Source organism: Podarcis muralis, chromosome 10, assembly GCF_964188315.1.
Source record: "Podarcis muralis chromosome 10, rPodMur119.hap1.1, whole genome shotgun sequence".
In the NCBI taxonomy this organism is placed as follows: Eukaryota; Metazoa; Chordata; class Lepidosauria; order Squamata; family Lacertidae; genus Podarcis; species Podarcis muralis.
This window is the reverse complement of record NC_135664.1, coordinates 31,512,821-31,539,079: the sequence shown is the minus strand read 5'-3', so window position 1 is coordinate 31,539,079 and position 26,259 is coordinate 31,512,821. Positions and strand designations below refer to the sequence as shown.

The 26,259-nt window shown below is 41.3% G+C and overlaps 1 protein-coding gene across 3 annotated transcripts in view; it reads right to left on the bottom strand.

Moving 5' to 3' along the window:
• Positions 1-26,259, bottom strand: part of HMGA2 (high mobility group AT-hook 2) — a 132,568-nt gene that overhangs the window by 40,113 nt on the left and 66,196 nt on the right. Inside the window, exon 4 of one of the 3 annotated variants that reach the window (XM_077934688.1) lies at positions 24,905-25,049. The exons of the other annotated variants lie outside the window; for them this stretch is intronic. Within the exon in view, the coding sequence (XP_077790814.1) occupies positions 24,905-25,049 (145 nt within the window). The remainder of the gene's footprint in view (positions 1-24,904; positions 25,050-26,259) is intronic. 3 annotated transcript variants of the gene reach the window in all.

Sequence of the window (26,259 nt, the reverse complement as noted above, 5' to 3'; positions counted from 1 at the left end):
GTTACATATGCTTCAGGTTACAGACTCTGCTAACCCAGAAATAGTGCTTCAGGTTAAGAACTTTGCTGCAGGATGAGAACAGAAATTGTGCTCTGGCGGCGCGGCGGCAGCAGGAGGCCCCATTAGCTAAAGTGGTGCTTCAGGTTAAGAACAGTTTCAGGTTAAGAACGGACCTCCAGAAGGAATTAAGTACTTAACCCGAGGTACCACTGTATCTGCTCAGAATACCAAACATCCTTCTCTAGCCATCAGTTTCTTGTCTGCCACAAAGCTTCGTTCGAACAGAGTGAGTAGTTGCAAGGCGGATCTGAGAGCTTCTACTCTAGGAGCTAAAGACATTAAATGTTCTTCCCTTCCTTCCTCCCATCTAATATCAGGCTATTCCACTTACTTGACAAGGGATACCGTGCCCCTCCCCTCAACCCAGTTCCTCTTTAACTAAAGCTTCACTCTTCAGCCCACACAGCAGTTCTGTCTGCTCACATAGATTTCCCTCCCTTTCTTCCTTGGTTGCAGGAGCAGCCAGGGAGGAGGCAGGGGGAGGTGGTATCCTACTAACATTTCCAAGTATATGGTCTGAGTGCTTTAAATGCCATGGAAGATTATTGTCACATGTCCCAACCCACAGCATATCTGTTGACACAGTATCACCTTTCATAAATTGCTAGATATCATTTCCTCATTGGCATCAGCCTAAACACAGGAATTACTGCCAGCACACAGCCCTTCCACACTTAATCGAATAAATAACCTCTATGTCTTATTTCTAAAGGATTTCTAGTTATTTTGCCCCCATAGCCTCCTCCTTAATATCCACGTACTTCCTGAAGCCAAAACTTTAGCAGTCTTTTTTTTTTTTAAGTTGGAAAGGAAGGGTAGAAATTAAATAAAAATTAAGGAAAATAATATGAATAAATACATAAATAATGCTAGCACAGTTGATCTTTAAAGTATTAAAACAAGTGTATATTTGGAAACACTTAATTCTTTTAGAATAATTTTGTGCAGATCAAAATTATTAAGTTGTATAAATTTAATCAAAGCGACTATTGACAGATCAGACAGATGGAAATTTCCTCAGGGGTCCCATCCAACTTTTTGGGAACTTAACAATGGCTGAAACCAAGTGAGAGCCATTGATGGAAAGTAGGGTTGTGCAATAAATCGCCATAATGTTGAATCGTGATAAGTGTTTCAACAAGGCAATGTACCAGTGAACATGGAAAATTGACAGCTTCCCTGGGGGTAGCTCAGCTGAATGGATACTTTGCAGATTCTTTGCAGGCATCACCTCACCTGCTTTGTTTGCTCTCTCACTCCTCCCTCCCTCCAAAGCCCTCACACAAACCAGCAAACTATTTAGGCTTAACTCAGGGGTAGGCAACCTAAGGCCCAGGGGCTGGATGCAGCCCAATCACCTTCTAAATCCGGCCCATGGACAGTCCGGGAATCAGCGTGTTTTTACATGAGTAGAATGTGTCCTTTTATTTAAAATGCTTCTCTGGGTTATTTGTGGGGCCTGCCTGGTGTTTTTACATGAGTAGAATGTGTGCTTTTATTTAAAATGCATCTCTGGGTTATTTGTGGGCGTAGGAATTCGTTCATTATTATTTTTTTCAAAATACAGTCCAGCCCACCACATGGTCTGAGGGACGGTGGACTGGCCCATGGCTGAAAAAGGTTGCTGACCCCTGGCTTAACTGGTATCTTTCTCACTGTCTTTCCCTTCTTTGTTACCCCTTCCCCTCATCGAGAAATATGGAGAGGGGCTGGTTGTAGCCAATTTACAGGTAACCCCTTGCAAGCACACAAACCACAATATATTATATGGACGTTTATTTAATATTGTTACTCAGTGCTTTTTTCCTTTAAAAATGTTTAGGGGTACACTCATTTTCCTACTCATATTGAAATACTGCCCCTCAATGAGGCCAAACTTAGATTCACAAAATGTTGAGGGGTATGCGTACACCTGCACCCCCCCCCCATTAAAAAGCACTGTTGTTACTAAATCTATTACTTTCTTATGTTGTAAGGCCCTCCACCGCTGCAGGGAGCCTCGTCAAGGCCCTCCGCTGCTGTGGGGAGGTACGACGGGACCCTCTGAGGTCTGAGAGAGCCAGTGTGGTGTAGTGGTTAAGAGCGGTAGTCTCGTAATCTGGGGAACCGGGTTCGCGTCTCCACTCCTCCACATGCAGCTGCTGGGTGACCTTGGGCTAGTCACACTTCTCTGAAGTCTCTCAGCCTCACTTACCTCACAGAGTGTTTGTTGTGGGGGAGGAAGGGAAAGGAGAATGTTAGCCGCTTTGAGACTCCTGAGGGTAGTGATAAAGCGGGATATCAAATCCAAACTCTTCTTCTTCCTCTTCTTCTTCTCTGCCACCACGGAGAGGCCCGGCAAGGCCCTCTGCCACCGCAGATATATATTGTGATATATCAAGATGCAGTGGTACCTTGGGTTACGAACTTAATTCGTTCCGGAGGTCCGTTCTTAACCCGAAACTGTTCTTAACCTGAGGTACCACTTTAGCTAATGGGGCCTCCTGCTGCCACCGCACGATTTCTGTTCTCATCCTGAAGTAAAGTTCTCAACCTAAGGTACTACTTCTGGGTTAGCAGAGTTTGTAAGCTGAAGCGTTTGTAACCCGAGGTACCACTGTACTGTGATATTTAGCTGGTGATATATTGTGATGTTGAAAACCAGGTATCACCCAGCCCTGATGGATAGAAACATGTGCCTTTTTGAGGAACATGTATAAAGTTGCTCAGGTCTGGGTACTGGAATTGGTTGGGTACTTTTCAGTGACCCATACCCCTAAAATTTGGTACATGGTTCAAGGCATTCGAAATCTGGAAAAAGTTAACATTTTTATAACTCAACCTCAAAATGTACCTATACGTTGTTCTGCCAAAGGTACATCCAGAACCCTCAGAAAGCTGAAATTTGGCATGAAACACTGATTATTAGGAGCTAGGCAAGGAAGGCATTTTTAAAAGATTCGCCATATTGTGAATTATTGATTGACTCCAACAATACCAGAGTATTTATAAATTATATTTATTTATAATAATACTTTATTATAAGATCTAAGAGAGGTGCCTTGAACTTTTTATTTAAAAGTAGACAATATATTAAAAGAAAGAGAGGTCCAATATATTGACCAAATTAATTTGGATATAAATTCCTTGACCCTTGTTGGTGATGCAAGGTTGGTAGTGTGAATTTTCTGCGTATCTTAGCTTTTGAATTAATATTTTAAATCTGATGACTGAAATGACTGGCCTTCCAATCCTGGCTACTGATCAGCAGCCAGGCCATGTTCAAGGCCTTGTTGTTAACATATGACAACTTGGGACCAAGTTACTTGAAAGAAACGTATAGACCTGCAAGGTCACTTAGTTCAGGGGTCAGCAAACTTTTTCAGCCATGGGCTAGTCCACTGTCCCTCAGACCTTGTGGGGGGCCAGACTATATTTTGAGAAAAGTAATAATGAACGAATTCCTATGCCCCACAAATAACCCAGAGAGGCATTTTAAATAAAAGGACACATTCTACTCATGTAAAAACACGCTGATTACTGGGCCATCTGCAGGCTGGATTTAAAAGGCGATTGGGCAGCATCTGGCCCCCGGGCCTTAGGTTGCCTACCCCTGACTTAGTTCCTATGGGGAAATTCTGCTCACGGCATTGCACGCTACAGAATTTCATAGCCCAGTGACCTGAAAATAGACATTTTCTGATGTTGTGCCCGTTGTGTCGGAAACCCTTGCCTTTGCCACACAGGAAGCAGCAACCAACACTTGCTTTGGATAGCTTGTGAAGACTTATATTTTTGTCCAGGCTTCCCTTGCCTCATAAGATTGGACCCTGATTCATTTTTTAAATACTAAGTGGTTTAGAAATGTTTTCAAATAAATGTATGCAATTCCACAAAATCCTAACATGATATTGATGTTTTATCTGAAAGTCTAGGTTAACGATACTGATCTCAGATTTGCTGTACATTTGCTTGCAGCTCCCAAAATGTGGCAGAGAAGTCGAATAGAAGAAGACAGCTGCTCTGTCAATTTCTTAATAGTATGGAAGAGTATGGAATATGTTTTTCGAAACTGACCCACTATAGGAGATTGACTAACGGACAACAGATGAATAAGTTTACTGAAAAACCAACTTCATTTGCAGAGTTGCAGAACAATACTTGACCATACATTTTCTTTCATCTATTATGTTTCTTGTTGCAGTTTCTTTTTTGATCTTACATTTATGACATAAACAAACTTCACTTTAATAAACTTTGAAAGAACATCCACTGAAAACTTTAAAAAGAAATGGAGGGAAATAACAGGAAGTATGTGGCATTAAATATTTACTGCAAACACAATGTATTATACAGTTTGTTCAATCTGGTTGTGTACTTTTCAAAGTGTTTTATTTATTGTTTATGACTACTTTTGTTATTTTTTCTAACTATGTAAATATTTTTATGTTGTAAGCTGCCTTGCACATAGTTTTAACTATGGAAAGGTGACATACAAATAAAATGATGATGATGTCTTATATATCTTAAATATAATAATTATAAAGGGATTATAACTGGTTCCTTATAGAATATCAGCTTGGGACCAGTTCACATGATGGATCACCTCATCCCATATGTGTCAATTCGACAACTTAGATTTGTGGCACAGGTACTTTTACAAGCACCGCATAATATTCATTCTTTACTTGGAAGAAATGGATTCTTTCGTGTGGCGGTAACTGCACTTTAGAACTCCCCGCCCATTGATAATTAGGTATAAACTTTCACTATATATTGTTTTTCCCCCAGTAGTGATGTATGGAAGTGAGAGCTGGACCATAAAGAAGGCTGATCACCGAAGAATTGATGCTTTTGAATTATGGTGCTGGAGGAGACTCTTGAGAGTCCCTGGACTGCAAGAAGATCAAACCTATCCATTCTTAAGGAAATCAGCCCTGAGTGCTCACTGGAAGGACAGATCCTGAAGCTGAGGCTCCAATACTTTGGCCACCTCATGAGAAGAGAAGACTCCCTGGAAAAGACCCTGATGTTGGGAAAGATGGAGGGCACAAGGAGAAGGGGACGACAGAGGACGAGATGATTGGACAGTGTTCTCGAAGCTACAAACATGAGTCTGACCAAACTGCGGGAGACAGTGGAAGACAGGAGTGTCTGGCGTGCTCTGGTCCATGGGGTGACGAAGAGTCGGACATGACTAAACGACAACAAATATATTGTTTTCAGCACCAGCTAAAAACATTTTTGTTCCAGAAAGTCTACCAACGCATGCAATTTTAGTGTGTGATTTTAATAAGTATGTGTTTTAAATTACTGGTTTTATTTTACATTTTAATGAAACTTGTTTTTAATGTTTGTTTTTTTATTGGTGTTGTAATCAATATTTTAGATGGTCTACTGTAAACTGCTTAGAGGTCTTTTGTTCCAGTAAGCTCCATTAAAAAAACTGTTAAATAAAAAAATATCAAATATAATATATCCTTTACCATACAATCTATGCATGTTTGCTCAGCAGTAATTACTCCCTAATAACTTGGATAAAATTGTAGCCTTGGGCTATAATCCTATTAAACTCAGAGGGACTAACTTCTGAGTAGACATGTATAGGATTATGATGATAGTCTCATAAGCATTTTATTGGGATATCCAATATATTGACCATGCAGAAATGAAGGAACACCAAGCAAAAATCGGCGGTCACTTCTAAATGGTGTTCAGCTGACATCTCTATTGATTCAGATATTGGTTCATCTAGCTTGGTATGGTTTACACTGACTGGTAGAAGCCCTCGGGGGGGGGGGGGTTTGTTAGGTGTCTTTCCCAACCCGGAGATACCAGGGATTGAATTGTGCGCCTTATGCATGCGAACTTCACCCCTGAGTTACAGACTTTGCTCTAGCAGACATTCTCATTACATATGGTGAAGTTAGAGGTCTTCAGCAGGTGTAAGGTTTCACTCTATTTCCTTGTTGATGAAGGCCTTGGTGATTAAGTAACTGATGGCTAGTGACAACTGAATAGGTGTTCCTTACCTGAGCTACAGTATACAGTGGTACCTCGGGTTACATATGCTTCAGGTTACATATGCTTCAGGTTACAGACTCTGCTAACCCAGAAATAGTGCTTCAGGTTAAGAACTTTGCTTCGGGATGAGAACAGAATTTGTGCTCCGGTGGCGCGGCAGCAGCAGGAGGCCCCATTAGCTAAAGTGGTGCTTCAGGTTAAGTACAGTTTCAGGTTAAGAACGGGCCTCCAGAACGAATTAAGTACTTAACCCGAGGTACCACTGTAACTGTATTTAAAGTTATAGGTTGTCTCCTCTGCTTTTCCTTATGGCTTTCAGATTTCACAATCCCAAGTACTTAGGTACTTGCAGTTTTTGTGATTTTTAAAATAATGCTTAGTTCTTTCCTCTGTTATTTTAAAATACTTTTAAAATCAATGAACCACAGTCCTTACGATCTCTGAAGTTCCATTTGTGCATGTTATGTGATGAGGGTTTGACTGCATGCTTGTAGTCTAAGGCTCAAATGGTATAATTGATATTTAGTGGCTCACATCAGTGTACATGTGTGCAGTAATGGTATTTTAAATCTGATTTCTTTATTTTTGAAGGAAAAAAATATTATGGCAAAATCCGCTCCCTCCCCCATATGCGTAGCAAATATGCATAGAAAATTTCAGCTCTGCACAATACAGCCTTGTTTAAAATTCCCCCCTCACTCCCCCAGTTTCACAGGCAACTCTTACTTATTCTGAGACTTTAACATTTAAAAAGCCAGAGGACTTGACAAAGCTATATATATATAATTAAAAAAAAAAATCCCATCCAAAAAGACATAAAGACTTTTATCGGAAACATTACATATGAATTTGGAAACCAATGCTAACCTCACATTTATCAGTATGAGCTTACTTTTAACGCAGCAAGAAAAGAATAAACAACTTTCATACACATAAAGCCCAAGGGCAGAGGCTGTCTGATCACTGACATTTGTAAGCCATGCTGGGAGACTTTTTCCAACAGAAGGATAAAAATGCTTTAAATGAAAGAATGAATAAAACTAGCAAATAAATAAAAAATGCTGCAGCAATACACCGAGGGACAAAGCAGAACTAGCACCTTCACTCTACAACAACACAAGACAGTAATAAAAGATGGCACAATAACAATTGCACTACGACCACAATTTGTATTATTAGGAATCGTTTAAGAAACGAGCAAACTTCTCTGTATTTTCCTAGGAAAGGGCAATCCCCCCCCCTTGCCCTCCCCACAATGGCTTGGAATGATGGCTTGGAAATAAAAGCCACTTCCTCCAAAGACAGGAAGTAGTCCATTTATATTCCATCCCGCTAAAGCCCTTCGCAGTGTGCTTCCTTTCCTCTCCCTTAGCCACAGCTGAACCGTGTCTGCTGCCCTGACCAATGAAGGTCAAACTTCAATTGAGAGCAGCTCTATATGGTTTGTTTCTGTGCCTCCTTTTCAAGACCAAGTATTAGTGAAATTGAGAGAGAGAGGAAGAGAACTTTCTTGTGCCCAAGTACCTCACAACCTAAATTTGAACAGCAGGGGGAGAGGCAAGGAAGGATGAAGGAACTGCAAATGGGATTGATGGCACGTGTATCGTCATCAGACTCTGTGCTGGAATTGGCTAGGGATCCTGTTCTTAGAGGAGAAGTGGGTGCTGCAGGGAAGGGATTAAAATAAGAAGCACAACACATAATTTCCATGTATATGGCCCCATGTTAAATCCTTAGTATTACCATTTATAAGAAACCTGCTGCAAAACCTCCTCCCAATGCCTTGGAGAGCCACTGCTGATCAGGTAGAAAAGGCTCAACCAGATGGACAAATGGTTTGATTTGAGATACACAGTTGCTTCCCACGCTGAGGGTGGATTGTTCACATAATGTTTGCACCAGTCAGTGAGATTGTCTGGCAGCTGGGAACTATCATAAACCGTGTGGCTCTTTTTAAATCACATGAGAATCACCACACAAATTGGATACGTGGATCTAACCTGGGAATACCCTTCTTGCAACCTCCTTATGCGCATTTTCAGCAAAAGAGCCACCAAGAGAGAGGTGGCCTCCATCGCTGCTAACATCGAGCCATTTCAAGATTTATAGGTTCAAGCTAACACCTTGCATCTGGAAGCCCCCTGAAGTCAGTACAAATTATAATCTGCTCCATATGGGGGGAATTGCTAAGTACAAAACCAGGCATATCCTATGCAAAGTCAATTTTCCAAATGGACAGTAAGTCCCGAGCACCCTGGAAGAATGTACTCTGGAGGTGACAACGCCATGGACAACTCCATCTAGCAATTTCTACCAAGGAAGGCACTTCTTGTGCCTTCCTGCCAAACAGCCCCATTGCCGAGATATGTTAAAAAGAAGAAGTAATAAATAGCCTTGTCTTCTCTTAAAATTCTGCCCTCTCTCATCTTCATTTTATCTACTCCTCTGAGAAATCAATGGGTTAATATACATTACTCAAAAGCACAAACATTTCTCGTTTTGGGAATTCTGGCAAGGCCTTTACGCTTAACTTCAGCACAATCCTGACAATAAAAATGAAGAATCAACCATCCTTTAGCATTTTTTTCAATGGAAACATTTTCTCATTCTCCAGGTCTAGGGCTGTTCTCTAATCCTTGAATTGTTTTAACATGCAGCATTGATGAATCAGATCCAAGGTGGCACTAGGAACTGACATAACTTGCCGTGTCAATCCATAACAGAGACTTCCATTATATAAAAAACGAGAGTCCTGACAGGTACAATTTACTTGTATCCCGTCAATGTAGATTAGGGAGACATTAACCCTTTCCCTGTGGGCTGCCACTACCCATATATGCAACAGCAATGTTCTTTTGATGTGGAAGCATTCCATGGAAGTCTTGACACCTCAAATGAGATCTGCCACATGTGCAACAAAGCACTGTAAGATGTATGCTTTGTGTCAAACACCTGGTATGTTACACTTTATGGAAATTATTAGGGTGAGGTCACTGACACCAACACCCTTTCTGACATCTTCAAAGGTATAATCACATCACTCTCTAGCACAAAATCTTAACAATTGAATACAGACAGGGTCCATATATCAAAAAGTTAAATGTGACTTCTTGAGCTAGAGGGGAGCCCCGGCTGATGAAGCATCAGGGTGAGTTAAACAGCCAAGCGAGGAGAGGGTAAGCAACAACTATTCATTCATTCATTCATTCATTCATTCATTCATTCATTTAAAGCAGCAGCTCAGACAAATAAGGCCACTACAAGGTTGCTGCGTGCTAGGAGCACCGACAACTCAGGAGCTCAACTCTAGAGGTAGAAAGTCAGTAGAAACCTAGTTTTCAGCATTACCCTAGCAGGGAAGCTGTGAGGGGTCACAATAAACTAGACTGGAATAGAGAAAACCAGTAGGGCACAATTAACCCTGGATATAAACTGCATAGCAGTGACAGGGTAGAATGTAGTGGACATGGTGTTGCTTTGCATGTCAACATGGGCGTTGGGCCCATAAATAACCAAAGGGACAGAGACTCGTCCACAAAATTGTTGTCCCAAGAACAGTACTGGGAACATGCCATCATCACCCTGTTCTTGAATCAAGGAGGCATCCAAAAGAGGAAATGCTGTAATAATGGCAGCTTTAATTACCCTCACACACAGACTGGCTATATATCCTCTATGAATTTGTCTTATCTTCTTTTAAAAGCTACTCAGGTTGGGGGCCATCCCTCCCTCTTGTGGGAATGAATTCCATAGTTTTACCAATGTGCCACTGAGATTCATGCATTGGTAACCCCAAAACTCAATTGCCTTCCATGTGGGGCTACATGTGGGCATTCAGCAAGTGTCTGAAACAGGTAGTGGTGTTAAATTCTCGAGAATAATCTTTTGGAGAATATTCTCGATTAATGAGAATATTAGAGAATTTTCATTTAAAATAGAAGAATATTCATTTTAATGCACTGAAAATGATATAATTAGTTAATATACATGTTTATTCATGGGTAAACTTGTTCAGATGGCAACCAAAAACTGTACAGATACTTTTATTCAATGGGGCAATGCAGTGAATTCACATTCTTTGATTTCTTGCACCAAACTTGAAACTGAAAAGTCAATATAGAAACGTCAACTGTTTAAATCAAGGCCACCTCACATGCTGTTACACATATCTGTATAGGCCTAGGTAATTTAAGTGTATAAAGCATTAAAGCTACTTTCTGTAAAAAAAAAGTAAAAAAAATCATCACACTGTATGGCCAAGGGTATAGAATTGCTAAGAATAAGGTCACACCAAAATAGAAAAAGGCTATTACATATAGTTGAAATACATACGAATTCAAATATTCATCAAAATAAATGAAAAGCATTTTTAAAATTAAAAATAAATAAATAAATGTTTTCTGTAGCTCACATTTCAGAACTGCCTTTGGTGACTGACACAATGCCCAGTAATGTAACTGGATATAAAAAAAATCACTATTAATTACTTACACTGGCAATATCACAGCTTGTCTTTTTATTTACTAGATTATTATTTTTTAAATGTGGGTTGTAAAACTGGTTCTTACATTAGAATTTACAGTTTGTGGAGAATATCCTTCGGAGAATTTTCTAGCAAATATTCTCGAGAATATTTTCACCTCTCATCACTAGAAACAGGCCTGTGTGCAGAGAGCACCTCTGCACAAGGAGGAATCTTGATTGGCTCAGGGTCCACCCCCCATCTATGCTGTTTTACACAGTCACCAAACATGCAGCCAGTGTGTGTGTCCGTGTATGGCCACTGAGGCTGTATGCACACTACCGGCTTAACATGCAGTGAGGTCATTCTTTTTTTGCTGTGTTGCAAGCTGCATTTGCCGCTTATTGTACAACATCAGCATAGTTTGATGTGCATCTGAGTCACCTGCTGTATGTCCACATCAGTGGGCAAACAAGGTGGGGGTGTTTTTACTCCAGGAGGAGCCCTCAACTCAGACTGAAGGTGGCTTGAGAGAAACAGAATCAAAATTCGACAGAAACTGCGATAAAGGTAAAAGATAAAGGTAAAAGACCCCTGGATGGTTAAGTCCAGTCAAAGGCGACTATGGGGTTGTGCCGCTCATCTCGCTTTCAGACTGAGGAAGCTGGCGTTTGTCCACAGACAGCTTTCCAGGTCATGTGGCAAGCATGACTGAACTGCTTTTGGTGCAATGGAACACCGTGACAGAAACCAGAGTGCATGGAAACGCCGTTTACTTTCTCACCGCAGTGATACCTATTTATCTACTTGCACTGGTGTGCTTTCGAACTGCTAGGTTGGCAGGAGCTGGGACAGAGCAACAGGAGCTCACCCTGTTGCAGGGATTCGAACCACCGACCTTCGGATCGGCAAGCCCAAGAGGCTCCGTGGTTTAGACCACAGCGCCACCTGCGTCTCATAGGAGAGATGTAAATTGTGGTTAACATCATGGGCACACTGTTTCCCAAACCAGCAGTGTGAGTGAATTGAATGCAGAGTAAGCAGGAGTGTGTACACAACCTATGTGTCTTGGTGGCAGAAGCAGGGGTAGCCAATGCAGCTGTACATTGTCCTCATGCACTGAGTGGACACGGGAGGGGGCTGTGTATATACCCTTATATGCACTCTTTGCCTCTGTCTTTCCACACATTTTCATTTCTCCCTCTCAACCCCCGTTTTTTAAAAAAAATTCTAAGCAGCCCAATGTATGTGAATGATAATCTGTTTTCTTAATTTTGTTAAACTCAAAGAGCTGTAGAGCACATTATGGTTTTCAAAAGTATTTGTTTCTTTTTAGTCGAGAGGCATGCAAAATATGTCAAAACCTGGCCAAAGTGCTATTTTTGTATTCTTCTAACTAAATCGCGGCCAAACCAATTTCCTTTAAATTCTGTGGAGAAGAAAAATGTTCTTGGACTTAAGCTGAGAACTATACACTACATTTTGGTCTGGAGAGAATTTTATGGCTGTGTTATACACTGCTAATAAACAGTGTAAGAATGGAAACATTGACAGGACCTCCACTGAAGGGATACCAGGAGTAAAGGCTGCAGTAATAAATTCAATTAACATCTATTAGAAATTGCAATCTTACCGCATGACGACTGGTATAAATGAGATAAAAGTGAAATCTACTGGCTCTTGTCACAGGTCCAGTAACTTTACCCTCAAATGCAACTCACTGTATGGAAAGCTTTATGATTTCTTTTACATATGTAGAAACTACACATTCCTGGCCATAAACTGATCCCTGTTTTACTAGCTCCAATCCGTCATAAGTATAGTGAACACACTGGTCCTCACCGATGCCATGGAAACACAACATGCCCGCGTGCATGTAAACGGCAAGTAGAGTTTGGCTCGGTTTTTTGGAAAAATTAAATAGAAATTAGTGATTCCATAAATACCAAATATTTGGAAGCTAACTAAAGTCAAAAACCAAACCCTGGTTTGTTTCCTGGCTGCAGGGCATGCAACACCTTACATCCTTTTAAATTCCACAGGTTATAACATTTATACTGAATTGGGACAGGGCCCAGCACGCCTGCACTGGTGCCAGGCATAACAATTACTTTGATGTGCTCTGTTTTGAAAGTGCTCTATAGGAGTAGGGTTTATAAAAGGGCACTGCTAACAACATTTAGACTGATAATGGGATCCGTGCACATGATTGTTCCTACTTTGAGAAAGTTTTTAGTAGGTTAGGTCATGGTAAAGGAAGAAGGGGGGGGGGGAATGAAAGGGATTTGTAACCATCACAGAACACCCACTTGCATTTCCTAGAAACGTAAACAAAAACACACCCTCTCCTGAAAGATGCCCTTCCAAGTCCAGATTTCATAAGGTAGAGGCAGGCTTTGTACTGTAAAAAGGTAATTACGGTGGAATTTCAGCTGTTGCCAGAGAACAAAGAGTACAAGCCTGTAGTTATGAGTCTCAGGTTGTACTAGATAAACCTAGCTATGTAACACAACAGAAGGTAGACTAGAGGAAGGAAACAACTTCTTCTTCTTCTTCTTCTTCTTCTTCTTCTTCTTCTTCTTCTTCTTCTTCTTCTTCTTCTTCCAATGTAGCAATGTGTGCACTCAGAAGGGACCCTGAGAGACTTCATTTGAAAACCAAGGCGCAGCTTCCCATTAGTTGCAAAAGCTTCTTGCACTTAGCAGAAGCCACGTCACACATCTGGGTTCTGAAAAACGTTCGATCATGGAAACATTTACTTCTGGGTTTTCGGCATTTGGGAGCTGAAACGTACAATAACGAAGGTGTTTGGGAACCAAGGTTCCACTGTACCTCTTAAGGCAGAAAAGATGGCCATGGCTTAAGCCAACGCCCACCATGCTCCCAATCCTATGCAGAGGGCAGGAAAGAGTTTTCACCGGTTGGTGGTAATACGACAGTGGATGCCAGCATTACAGGGCTGTGTAGATGACACAACTTAGTTGCTGTTAATTTGTTTGTTTGGTGTATGTTTGTTTGCATGCATAGAATACTTTTTATGTAAACCACTTAATAGGTTTTCATTATATGAAGCACTACAAAAAAAATATAAATAAAATAAGTAACTTTCAGGGCCATGCCCTCACAAAGTGTACACCAGGGGTAGTCAACCTTTTTATAGCTACCACCCACTAATGCATCTTTCTTGATGGTAAAATTTCCTTACTGCCCACCAGTGCTCGATGGAAGGAGGATTCAGCTTGTGCCGTAGAACCCCCTACCGCCCTCCTAGAATACTGAAACGCCCACTGGTGGGCAGAAGGGACCAGGTTGACAACCCCTGGTGTACACAAACGAAAGATACACAGATGGATGAGACACATCAAATTGGTATATATTACCATAAGATAGCATTTTAGTAAAAAGTTAAATGGCACAATAGAACTATAATTATTGCCCAAATATATTTTTTAAAAACACTATTAAAAGGCAGCCCTTTCTTCAAATGTCGGCTGCGACTTGCAGTTACTGAAGCTAAAAATCTAACATAAAAAATAAATGCCCGCATATTCATATTGCATAAGGTACATGTAATTCCTTCTAATTTAAAAATTACAAGAAATATTTAGTACAATGTTACACAGAAAATCAAGCTGCAATTATATACCCACTTTACCCCACTGAACTCAATGGGACTTACAGGATTGCACTGAGAGTCAAGTTATTCTAACAGCCAGTGGCACAACTTGCTTCACTGCATATGAACCCAGTTTTAGTTTGAATGCCTTCCATAGATTTCATGAAGTCGCTTTTAACTTAATCTCTTCATTTATGAATTTCAAGTTTATGAGGGTGTGTTTGCAGACTGCAATATCCCAAGTTGTACCCCTGTGGGTTCAGTAAATATTCCAAGTGTGTGGTCTGTCAGCTTGTTTGCTTTTCTCAAGAGCAGTGACTTGTTTACCTGTGTTCACAGGTGAGGGGGGGAAATTACCACAAGCTTTCACAGGCTTATATAACCATAGTTAACAGAATGTCTGAACAAGCTTTAGAAAGATCCCAGGCCAGCAAGTCAGAACACACAGCTATGGTAGAAAAGGAATAAATGAACCAAGCTGAGGAAGAAATAAACAGGAACTACTGTCAACCCTCTTCTGGAGAATGTAAATCCTGCAATCTTTCAGATGGTGGCAATGCTTTATAAAATAAAACCCAGACTCACACTGTAAGTCTCTATCTTTTCCATTTTCATAGTTGCCGTTTGCTTCCTTTCTACATCTTTGTAGGTTCACAGAGTAGATACCTTTCCTGCAGAGAGTAGGCTGCAGAAACTTAAGGCATCTGGGATTGTGTCTAATGCTAGTCCTACTCAGAACCGAACAGACCTATTAAAATTAATAGCCATGGCTAACTTCAGTTCAGTAATTTCAGTGGGTCTACACTATGTAAAATCCTGGATGACTTTCCTCCACATATGGTGTTGGCAGCATGATCCTAAGCAGGTTTACTAAAAAATAAATCCTACGAAAGTTCAACGAAATTAGTATTTTTACGTCTGCAGCTCTGTGGGCCTTGATTATACAGAAGCAAGTACCAAGCATGCAAACACAGTATTGCAACCTTAGGAAGCAGTCTTAAATTTGCAAGGGAGTGAGTTCCATTGACCACAGAAGTCAGGTCAGGTCAAACTTTTATTACTTGTGGTCAAATGCTTTTGCAAAAATTCCTACAAACTCAAAGATACATTCTACAACAGTGGGACTTGCTCCTGAGCAAAACATGCGCATATTTCAGTAAATCATTTGTTCTGATTTTAAAAAAAACAAAAGCAAAAACCCAACCCTAAAAGTACCTGACAGATTAGTTTAGCAGATAATAATAATAATAATAATAATAATAATAATAATAATAATAATAATAATAATTTATTATTTGTACCCCGCCCATCTGGCTGGGTTTCCCCAGCCACTCTGGGCGGCTTCCACAGAAACCAAAAATACAGTAAAATCACACATTAAAAACTTCCCTGAACATGCTTCCAAAGCAAAACAAGACAAAAGAGACACAGCAAAGGTTTTACGTATGGATCAAACTATTCAACATGAAAGCTAGAATCCGAGGCACCTTTAACTCAGGCGTAAACCCCAAATGAACTCATGAACATTTAGTTCTGACTTAACATGCGCGGTATTGGGCAGAAAATGATGCGAAGTGCTGGATTTCAAAGGACTTCAAAGTTCTTAGTTTTAAATCTCTTCCGTCCAGCAGAGGGGATCTGAGCATCTTGAAACAGGGTGAGCAAAGGTGGGAGTGCATTTTCTTTCCCCTTCCTGTGCCATCCCAAGTCATCACTTCTATAACCGGTAAGGGGGCTGTTTCAGTTTGACTGCCATTTATTTTAAACTGCTGCTTTTACCATTCTTTGGAGATTCAAGTACATAGAAAATAAACTGCGCACACGCGCACACACACACAGACACACAAATGGAGCCTGTTGCTGGAGACGCTGACCTCCATGGCGACCTCTTGATGATTCCGCTTTCCCTCCAACAGAACACCAGAAGGACTTCACGTTCAATCATTGTTAAATGTGACCTCCTGGCTACTTCCCTACATGGGTTTAGCTGGAGGCTTATGTCTTAAAGTTCAGGCACTATAAAAACTAGGTTATTAGATGCAATCAAGAATTAGATTTCAAAGGCCTTTCTTCTGTCATTTGAAATTAACATATCAGACAGCAATTAAGCTGTGATTGGCGTTTTATAGCACCAATCCTTTAAGAAGAACTGAAACTACTTCTTAACAGCACGGTAATCAGAAAAAGATCGTTCTTTAAAGCGAGCACTAAATTTCCAGCAAATTATAAATCAGCTCAATATAATTATAGAAATCTCTTTGACAATGCATTGCTGAAGGAATTGGAAGCAAGGAGATATATTGCTAGATTAGTGGATGTTTTGTTAAATGAGCTTTTTTGGGGGGGGAGAACCTAATCAAATTCCGATGTAAAAATATTTAACAACACCCTATTATTATTATCATTATTGTTGTTGTCAGTAGGGGGCCACGATTGGAAAAAGATTGAGAAACGCTGATCTAGTCAAACATCCTGTTTTCCCCGGAGGTCAAACCCACGGAGGGCTAGGGGAAACCCAAAAGTTGGACGTGAGTTTACTAGTCCTCTCCTACTGTTGTTTACCAGCAATTGGCATTCAGAGCCACGATGCCTCTGAGCCTAGAAGGAGCATATAGCAATCATGACTAGTGACTGTCAATCCTCCTTGAATTTGTCCAGCCATATGGCACTGGGCATGGATGGGTCTTCTCGCAGCATCAAGGGGAAGTAGAGCTTATAAAATGTGATTTAGATTTACACCAGCCGTAATCCATGCGCAATAACAAAGTGAGTTGTTAGTCACGGGGGGGGGGGGGGGGGGACACACAGAGTCATGGTTTGTCAAGGGTAAAGTGGATCAGGCACCTTAATTGCTGTGCACAGTGATTCGGTTAATTCAACCTCAGCATTTTCCCCCCAAACATCCATAAAACATTAATCCACTCACATTTATTTTAATTAGTATTACTTTGAAGTTGCAGCTGGGATGTTTGATTCATAATACAATCTCTCCCCAATTCTCAGTCAGCTAAGGACAGCTCTGCTCCACATCAAAGGGCCAAAAAACACAGTTTCTCTCACCAGCTTTTGCCCATACCTGTAGACTGCATGTTAGCATGAGAAAATAGTCTTATATATCCAGCAAAGGTTTTTATGTTATGTTTTGGTTATGCCCAACTGGATTCCTATCAAACAGTAAATAATGTATCCCCTTAGAGAGTACCAGATCAAGAAAGAGGACTTCATCGTAAGTTACTAGTAAAATTTTAAAAATGGTCATTTTCATTAGGCAGGCTTAATGAAATGAGGAAAACCTAACAGTCAGCAACCAATTTTGTAAATAGTGTTACCTAGTCAAACCACAGCTGCAGAAATTGTCCCCAACACAATGTTTCAGCACCACAGTCTGACAAAACATTGGAAAATAAAAAATTGGGTCTGCTATGAAAATCAGTTTGCTTTGCTGCACTCCCACTGTCCTTAGGGGAACCACTTCTGCAGTAAGTGCCAGTCATCGTATAGAAAAGCTTCTTCTGGCACAGGAAAAACACCCAGGACACCCAATTACTGCCAGCCAATTAATTCAGCCGTACATTGCAAGGCCTTGCAGGAGTTGGTCACAAGTGCATGGAAACTTGTGCTCAAATGAAACAAAGGGAGTTCTTGAATACAACTAAGAGAGCTCTCCTGATGGTGGCCCACTTCTGCTCCACATCTGGATCCACCAGAGAGCTCCTTGACGTGCTTTACCCCTCTTGTGCTGATGCTCATGAAGTAGGAAAACTCTCCAAACAACTTGCAGTTCTTTGTTTGGGCAGCAGATTGTTCTGCCTGGTTCTAAAACTGATTCTCTCCTAAAGCTTGAGGCTGCAGACCATCCTTCATTCTCCTCACCATCCTGCATTTGCTGGGATCCACCTTTTACCTGCAGCTGCATCCATTTGTCCACTTTTGAATTGCTTCCATGCTAGACCTTGTACAGATTTCTAATTAAATGTTCCAGCCTGAAGCTGCAGCTACTGACTCTCACAACGAGCCCTTGATGACATCCTGGACTGCACCATTTTTCCAGTTCTCCAATTACAGTGGTACCTCGTGTTGCATAACCTCCAGGTTATGGAATCTTCGGGTTACGGCTGCAGCAAACCCAGAAGTGGGTTTGCCGCTCGCACACGCGCGGAAGCGCTCTGCGGCGCCATGCGCATGCACAGAAGCAGTACTCCGGTTAAGAAATTTTCGGGATATGGCCGGGGTTCCAGAACGGATCCTGTTCGTAACTGGAGGTACCACTATACAGTGGTACCTCGGGTTAAGTACTCAATTCGTTCCGGAGGTCCGTTCTTAACCTGAAACTGTTCTTAACCTGAAGCACCACTTTAGCTAATGGGGCCTCCTGCTGCTGCCGCGCCGCGAGAGCACGATTTCTGTTCTCATCCTGAAGCAAAGTTCTTAACCCGAGAGACTATTTCTGGGTTAGCGGAGTCTGTAACCTGAAGCGTATGTAACCCAAGGTACCACTGTATTGGCCTCTATCCTGCAACCAGACATAACTGAAAGTGACCACACAGAACCCTTATAGGCTGGGGTCAAGGGAACAGTGCTCGTATTGCACACCTGGCATGGCGTAGAGTTCAGAAGTGCTTTTATAACCAATTTTTCTAATATTCAATAGCACCTGGCCACTAAAAGTACTCTATTCAAGCAACATGAAGGAAGCGCACAGCTTCCAACCACACTTCCACCTGTCCATTCATCTGGTTGGAGTGTCCCATGGCCTCTAGCAAGGAAGACTTCCAGTAGCCTCTGACAGGCTCTCATTTGTGCTGGAGTGGAGAAGGAAAGGATCAGTAGGCACTGCTCCTGCTGCTTCTTTCGGTAGCCTCCATGCAAGTGAGACAAGCTCCCACTTCTTCGCACAGCTCTCTGTGCTTGCCAGAGGGCTCTACAAATACGTAGTGGAAAATATGGAGGCTACTTGGCTAATAAGAAGACCCATGCAAAGCAATCTAAAAATCTATAAGCAAAAATAAAATAAAATTACCCATATAACCTACAAATACCAAGTAACAGAAACAATGGAGCTCACTTCCCCAGTGCTAATGAACTCAGTATCAAGGGGGATGTTAATTTTATTATTACTTGGTAGTAATTTATCTGCCTTGGGTTTTTTCTTAAGTGGTAGCATTGTGCATATGACTTGTATTTTAACTGTAACCCACTCTGGAATTGCATTTGCAATGAAGTGCATGTAGTAAAGTTTTTAATAATATATATCTGTCTACTGCTAATCTCAGCCACCAGGGAAAGCTTTCAAACTACAGTGGTACCTCGGGTTACAAACACCTCAGGTTACAAACACTTCGGGTTACAGACAGACTCCGCTAACCCGGAAGTAGTACCTTGGGTTAAGAACTTTACCTCAGGATGAGAACAGAAATCGTGCAGCGGTGGCACGGCGGCAGCAGGAGGCCCCATTAGCTACAGTGGTACCTCAGGTTAAGAACGGTTTCAGGTTAAGAACGGACCTCCGGAACTATTTAAGTTCGTAACGAGAGGTACCACTGTACTGGGGAAAAGGAAAAGGTTCATGTGTAGACATGTCCCTTCCGTCTTGACAAAAATCATTTCACCACCAGGCTGTTGTTAGCCATTTAAAAAAAAAAAAGGCCCAATGCAATGACAAACAATATGTTTGGTTCAAAATCTTAGGACCAAGCAATCTTTCCAGAGTCACATAGTGAAGTCCCCTACTGAATGCCCCTGAACTAATTCCACATGCCGCAAACCATTCTGCGGGCAACAGTGTTATCAGACAAATTTGAATATAACCCCCGCCCTGCAAAAACCTCTCTCTCCTCCACAACAAGCTAATGGGGGAAAAAGTAGCACTGTCTGATCTTTGCGGTTTCTGAGATTAAAGTTTACAGAGCAAGACTGAATTTGTTGCTCCTTTGAGAAATTACTTTTCACAACAAATCCTTTGCTGGGACAGTGGAATACTTGTTTGCCAGCTTCTAGGGAGGAAACCTGCAAATGTAGTCTGTCTCTCCCCTCCCAAAACATTACAAAGAAACTGTATCCAGAGAGAGATGGAGAGGGAGGGAAATAGTAAAGACTGATGGAAACTGTAGTTCATATTATGATATTAAAGGCGAGACATTCCTTAATAACCTTTACACACGCACACACACACGCACACTCGGCTACTGAAATGCTATTTTTAAAATTCCAATCCAGAATCTACCTCCATGCAAAAGTAAACTTTTGAATCAAGACTCCTTATGCATCCTCTTCCCCTGTGGCATAAAATCAACTGGGGAGTGAGGGAAGATGTAGACCTCCCAGTAGGCAGCACATTTGTCGTATATTATCTTATAGAATCTTCTTACACACCAAAATGATACAAGGCAAGCGGCTGAACAGCCCATTGGTTTATCGAGGTAGGGTGAGTGTCCTAGGATCTACGAATACAGCCAGATGGACTTAAAATAAATATATTGATTTAAAAATGAAACAGGGAAACGAGGAAATGTTGAACTCTTCTCAGCAACAGCAATTCTGATTCCTCCGCTTAAGGTTACTGTGTTTTATTTATGGTGAAAAGATCCCATTAATGCTTCAGCCCCATCAAACAGCAGCCCAAGTCCATGAATGGCACCTATCAGAGCTCAGGGTAAATCCAATGATTAGAGGAAATTTGCCAAAGGGCCTTTGTAGCTGAGAAAAATGCCTACTCCAGAGAGGAATTTAGAAAATTCCTGGGAGTACAGGCCTTCCTTTGTTGGCAGCCCGGCAGTATTCTGGAGCAAATAAAAGCGCACACACAAAAAATAAGAACTTAGATGCAATGAACATTTGAAGAAAATGTTGTTCAAAGCATTCGTTAAAACATTCCTTATTGCATAAAACTGTGCCGACTTTGTTTAGAACCAACTTAAAAGGGCCCTCTCTCAAATTACCATCATTTCGTTTGAATGTTTCTTTTGCTGTAACAACTTATTCCCCTTTTTCCTGTTATTTGTCTAAATTAACCAAATAAATAATGTACTAGTCCAGCCATTTAATCGCAGATCACAGGCTGACCACCGTGTGCTATTTTTCTGTATGCCCTGAGAAAATTCTTGGCTAGATAAACCGGGGGAACTAACAGCATTAAAATATGGGGCTACAACTTTCTAAGCCAGCCAGGTGTGGCATGATATTTTACGAGGGGTGGTTTTTCCCAGAAAAAAAAAATTATGTGGGATCCAGTTATACACCTAGCGAGGCATGCACAATTGCTGTTAACCTCACAATGGAAGCTGAATTCCCACCATAGATATTACTAGCGGGGGGGGGGTGTATTTTCCACAATTTTTCAACAGTTTATGCTTTTCACTTTTTAGTAAAAACAAACAGCTATATAGTATGCTTCTTAAAATTAGACATAGAAATATATTGAATCATTACATCCAATAAATAATTGGAAAGATGTTTTAAACAACACATTAATAGTACTGATTTTTGAAAATTCAAAGAGTAGTCAAATATTTGACTTAAGGTTGTATTTTTAAAAAGTAAAGGGACCCCTGACCGTTAGGTCCAATGGTGGCCGACTCTGGGGTTGCGGCGCTCATCTCGCTTTACTGGCCAAGGGAGCCGGCGTACAGCTTCCAGGTCATGTGGCCTTCATGACTAAGCCGCTTCTGGCAAACCAGAGCAGCGCACGGAAATGCCGTTTACCTTCCCACCGGAGCGGTACCTATTTATCTACTTGCACTTGATGTGCTTTCGAACTGCTGGGTAAGCAGGAGCTGGGACCAAGCAACGGGAGCTCACTCCGTCGCGGGGATCCGATCTTCTGATCAGCAAGCCCAAGAGGCTCAGTGGTTTAGATCACAGCGCCAACCGCATTTCTAAGGTTGTATTTAACTACATGCAACTTGTAACTGGTTTTCATATCCATGTTTTGTTCCTTCATTTGATGAAAATGTACCACCATCCTGAAGTGCACTAGGATTCCTGATAAATGTATTAAATTAAAAACTTCCATTAATGGAGTTTTCCATCACACTATGCATACAACGAGGGCTTGGCTGGCCCACGATGACAGCCAAGTTCAACAGCTTGTGATTATTATTCACCTCATCAGAAAAACTTTTTATCCTAGAGAAGTGAACCATGCTCCATTTGCACATTTGGTCTCAATTCATTACAAGTTGAAGTGGTGCTACCAAAAAGCACCACCATTTATTTCATGTTAACAATAATGAAAAAGTAAAACCTACATGAATTGTTGGTGTGTTGTATTTTAAACTGCTTTTGCCATATATATTTTTTTTGAAATTATTGTAAACTGCCTTGGATTGGCTTTTGTTTAGAAAGGCAGGATATAAATTTTAGAATACGTAGCTCATGTTCACTTGACTCTTCTATCTCATGTTCATTAAATACTTTTAAGATACGGCTCTATAAAGCTGCCCAACAAATATAGTCCCCTGCATCTTCCAAGCTCCTAAGTGTTATTGCTGTCAAAAGCAAAAGCGTGGGGGAAACAGACAGGCTAGGAACTAGGGCAGGGACAAGTGCCCACAATAATTTGCCCTGGGTGGAAGGGGTGGGAGAGAAGCAAAAAGGTAGCTCTCCAGTCTGCATGTTTCATGTCTCAACTTTGAGAGAGAGCAATGTCTCCAACTGAAGGTCACTCTGCAAACTGGCTCTGTGGACTGACCTACCTCCAACAGCTGTCACTCTTGCATTTCTGTTCCTCTATGCACCAGCATTCTAACCAAAAACATTTTTTTGCAAAGAAGTCCTGCTCAATTAAGAACCTTCCACATGCAGGCAAAACACAGTAAGAACATATAACCAGCATTTCACAGATAAACATAAGCGGACAAGTGTCGACAGTGCATGCACAGAATAAGAAAGAAAGCACAATCCACAGATCAGTTAAGTAAAAAAAAAGCAAATTTGCGCTCAGATTGATTCTGCACCTCGTGGGCTGTGATTGTTGTTGCTATCAATTAAATAACGTGAATAAGCTAGGCATATATTGAAACTAGAAGTCAGAAGAAGACAAGAGTCAGATGACAAAAGACAATAGGCATTTGTATGGGTGCTTTTCTCCCTTCCTATAACACTTCATTGTAATCAGAGGCCTGATTTTCGTGTTATGGTTCAATGCCACTCTAAAACGTAACGTGAGGAGGGTTTAGAAAAACACTTGATTCCAAACAACAACAACAACAACAACAACAACAACAACAACAACAACAACAACAACACCATTCAGACCCTGGTGCCTCTGGGTAGTTAAGGGAAAGAAGTTCTAGAAAGACACTGCCAGTCACCAGACAATACTGAGCTAGCTGAACTGTGGACCAGCTTGCTATAAAACAGCTTATGATGTTCCTGAAGTTTCCCCCTAGTGTACTACAGGCTGCAGGTGAGAACGCAATGTTCCCACCATGCAAACTAGTCATCTCCTTTTCACATGCTCATTTCCTATACACAAAGGTGTTTTGGTGGGAGGAAGGCGCATTTAAACGTACAACACCCACCTTCAACCTGAAATGGTACACAGTCTCCCCCCCTCCCCAAAAAAAGTGTTAATGATTGTTTCTCCCGAAAACATAAATTGGCCCTAAGCTTGCTACATGAGACTTAAAATTTTGACGTGGGGACATTTTCAAACAAGCAATCCTGTGTGTGTTCTGAAATAGGACAGCTGCACGAGGTTACCGCTTTGAAACCTGCATGTTTCAATCGGTCCTTCGTTAAGATGCAACAACATGAATTTCCCATGCTTGCTTTGTACATAGCATCAACTTCTCTAGGCTGTGATGATGATGAGCAGACAAAATATTTGCAGGCAATATTATGTTGTGAACCGCCCTGAGATCTACATGTATAGGGTGATATACAAATGTAATAAATGAATAAATTAATTAATTAATAAATGCAAATAAATATTCAGTCTACTAAAAGGCCAAATTCCGGTGTTTTAAACCACTCTGCAGATTTCAGTTTCCAGTGTAAGAATTTGGTCCTATGGTGCTTATCTTGCTTACTCAAAACCATTTGCTACTATTTACTTGGTGTGAATAATTAGTTGCAGATTGCATGCATTAATTCAAATATCTTATCTGGTCCTGAAGTCCATGCAATCTGTACCCCAACACATTCAATAATTGTGACTTCCTTTCCCCCCTCGCCACTTCTTATAGTTTCACTGATCTTAAGGGCTTTTCTTTGCAATGTGTCCTTAACTGCAATATGTTTCCTCATAAAACCAGTTATAGACTTTTATTTTATGTTGGCCTTTTCCCTTCTCTCTCTCTCTATCCAGACTGTTCACTAGGATGAGGAAAGAGCAAAACAACAGCAGCGTAGGGGGAAGTCTGATTTGGCATGTGCGCTCACTTGAAACCCAATAAAACGCTATTTATTTGCAGTGCTTGGTGACTGACGCTCTCACATTTTTCAAAATAATGAAGTTGCAAAGGTGCTGCCTTTTATTGCTCTGCAAATGTTGTTCATTTTACTGTTTGCTTTAAATGCTGCTTTACTGCTCCTGGTGGGCTTGCATCTATAAAGCAGTGTGATGGCAGTGACGGAATACAGAGCCCCCATTAGCATGTAAGTGGCCTGCTTGCAAGGGACTCGCTCGCTCTCGTTTCTAGCTCGTTTTCCACTTGGCAAAAAAAACACAAAAACACGCTCAGAAATATTACAAAGCAAGAGTTTGCATCAAATATACGGAAAATATACAAAGAGATGAAGCTCAGGAATAGAGCACATACTTTGCATGCAAAAGGTCCCCGGCATCTCCAGGTAGGGCTGGGAAACACCCCTGTCTGAAACCCGGCAAAGACGCTGCCCGTCAGTGACTGTAGACAATACTGAGCTAGATGGACCAGTGGTCTTGACTCGGTATAAGGCAGCTTCCTATGTAAGAGATAAGAAAGCGGGTATGATGGCAACACCGGGACTCACCACATCACTCACTTGGCACCTTAAAGCTACACTGCTCTAGAAGTACTACTCTAAAAAGGAAGACAAACATGCTGGAAGAATGTCCCTCTTATTCTGACCCTACGATTCCCCCCACCAGGTCTGGCATTTCGTCTACAAAACGTTAATGTAGAGATCAGCACAATTGCTATGAATCAGCATGGCCATCCCAGACTCAACAAAAAACCCCTCTCAAAACTGTATCTGTCCCTGCTGAAATCCATACTCATTTTGCCACTATCGTTGTCAGGCCGTCATATATTTTATTATATAATAACTGGAGCTAGCACATGTTGCAAAGAAGTGCCCAAACGGTCTAGGCCAGTGTTTCCCAAACCTGGGTCTCCAGCTGTTGTTGTTTTTTTCAGACTACAATTCCCATCATCCCTGACCACTGGTCTTGCTAGCTAGGGATGATGGGAGTTATAGTCCAAAAGTAGCTGGAGACCCAAGTTTTGGAAACACTGGTCTAAGCCATGCTTCAAGACTTAAATTTAACCTTCACCCTCCCATTTCACTATATGCTGAACCAAGTGACACAGCCCTAACCCCTGTTTTTCTGGGAAATGTAAGAAGGCATGATATTCCAGTTTAGGACCCAGTTCCAGAGCAAGCTTCCCCAACTAGGTGCCCTCCAGATACTTTGGTGCACAACTCCCATTAACCCCAGCCAGCATGGCCAGTGGTAAGGGATGATGGGAGCTGTAGTCCAACAACATTTGCAGGGTTGTTCCAGAGCCACAAAGAAGAGGTTGGAAGTGACATTTTTTCACTGTAGGTATTTGCATAAGGAAGACATTTTATTATTCCTAAAATGAGTGTATAAGCTCTTGAGGAAAAAGGAAATTCATAGAGTCTTCATACAGGTATTAAAAATATGTGAACTAGTCCTAAGTGTACAATACCAACGGGTGGAACACAATAAAACAGAGGCTCATGGGAAGCAATACAGTGGATGAAGGAGACAAGAGAGAGGGAAGGTGAAGACTGCTCTTCCCTTCTCCCACATCATCTCCAACCTAGCTCCAAGAAACTGCAGGGCTATTGCCACAAATTAGCTCAGCCCCATGCCTCATTCTACAGCCATTTTCATTAGCTAGATTCCAGGAGGACCTAGAAGTTGCCATCATCATTGTTTCAATGA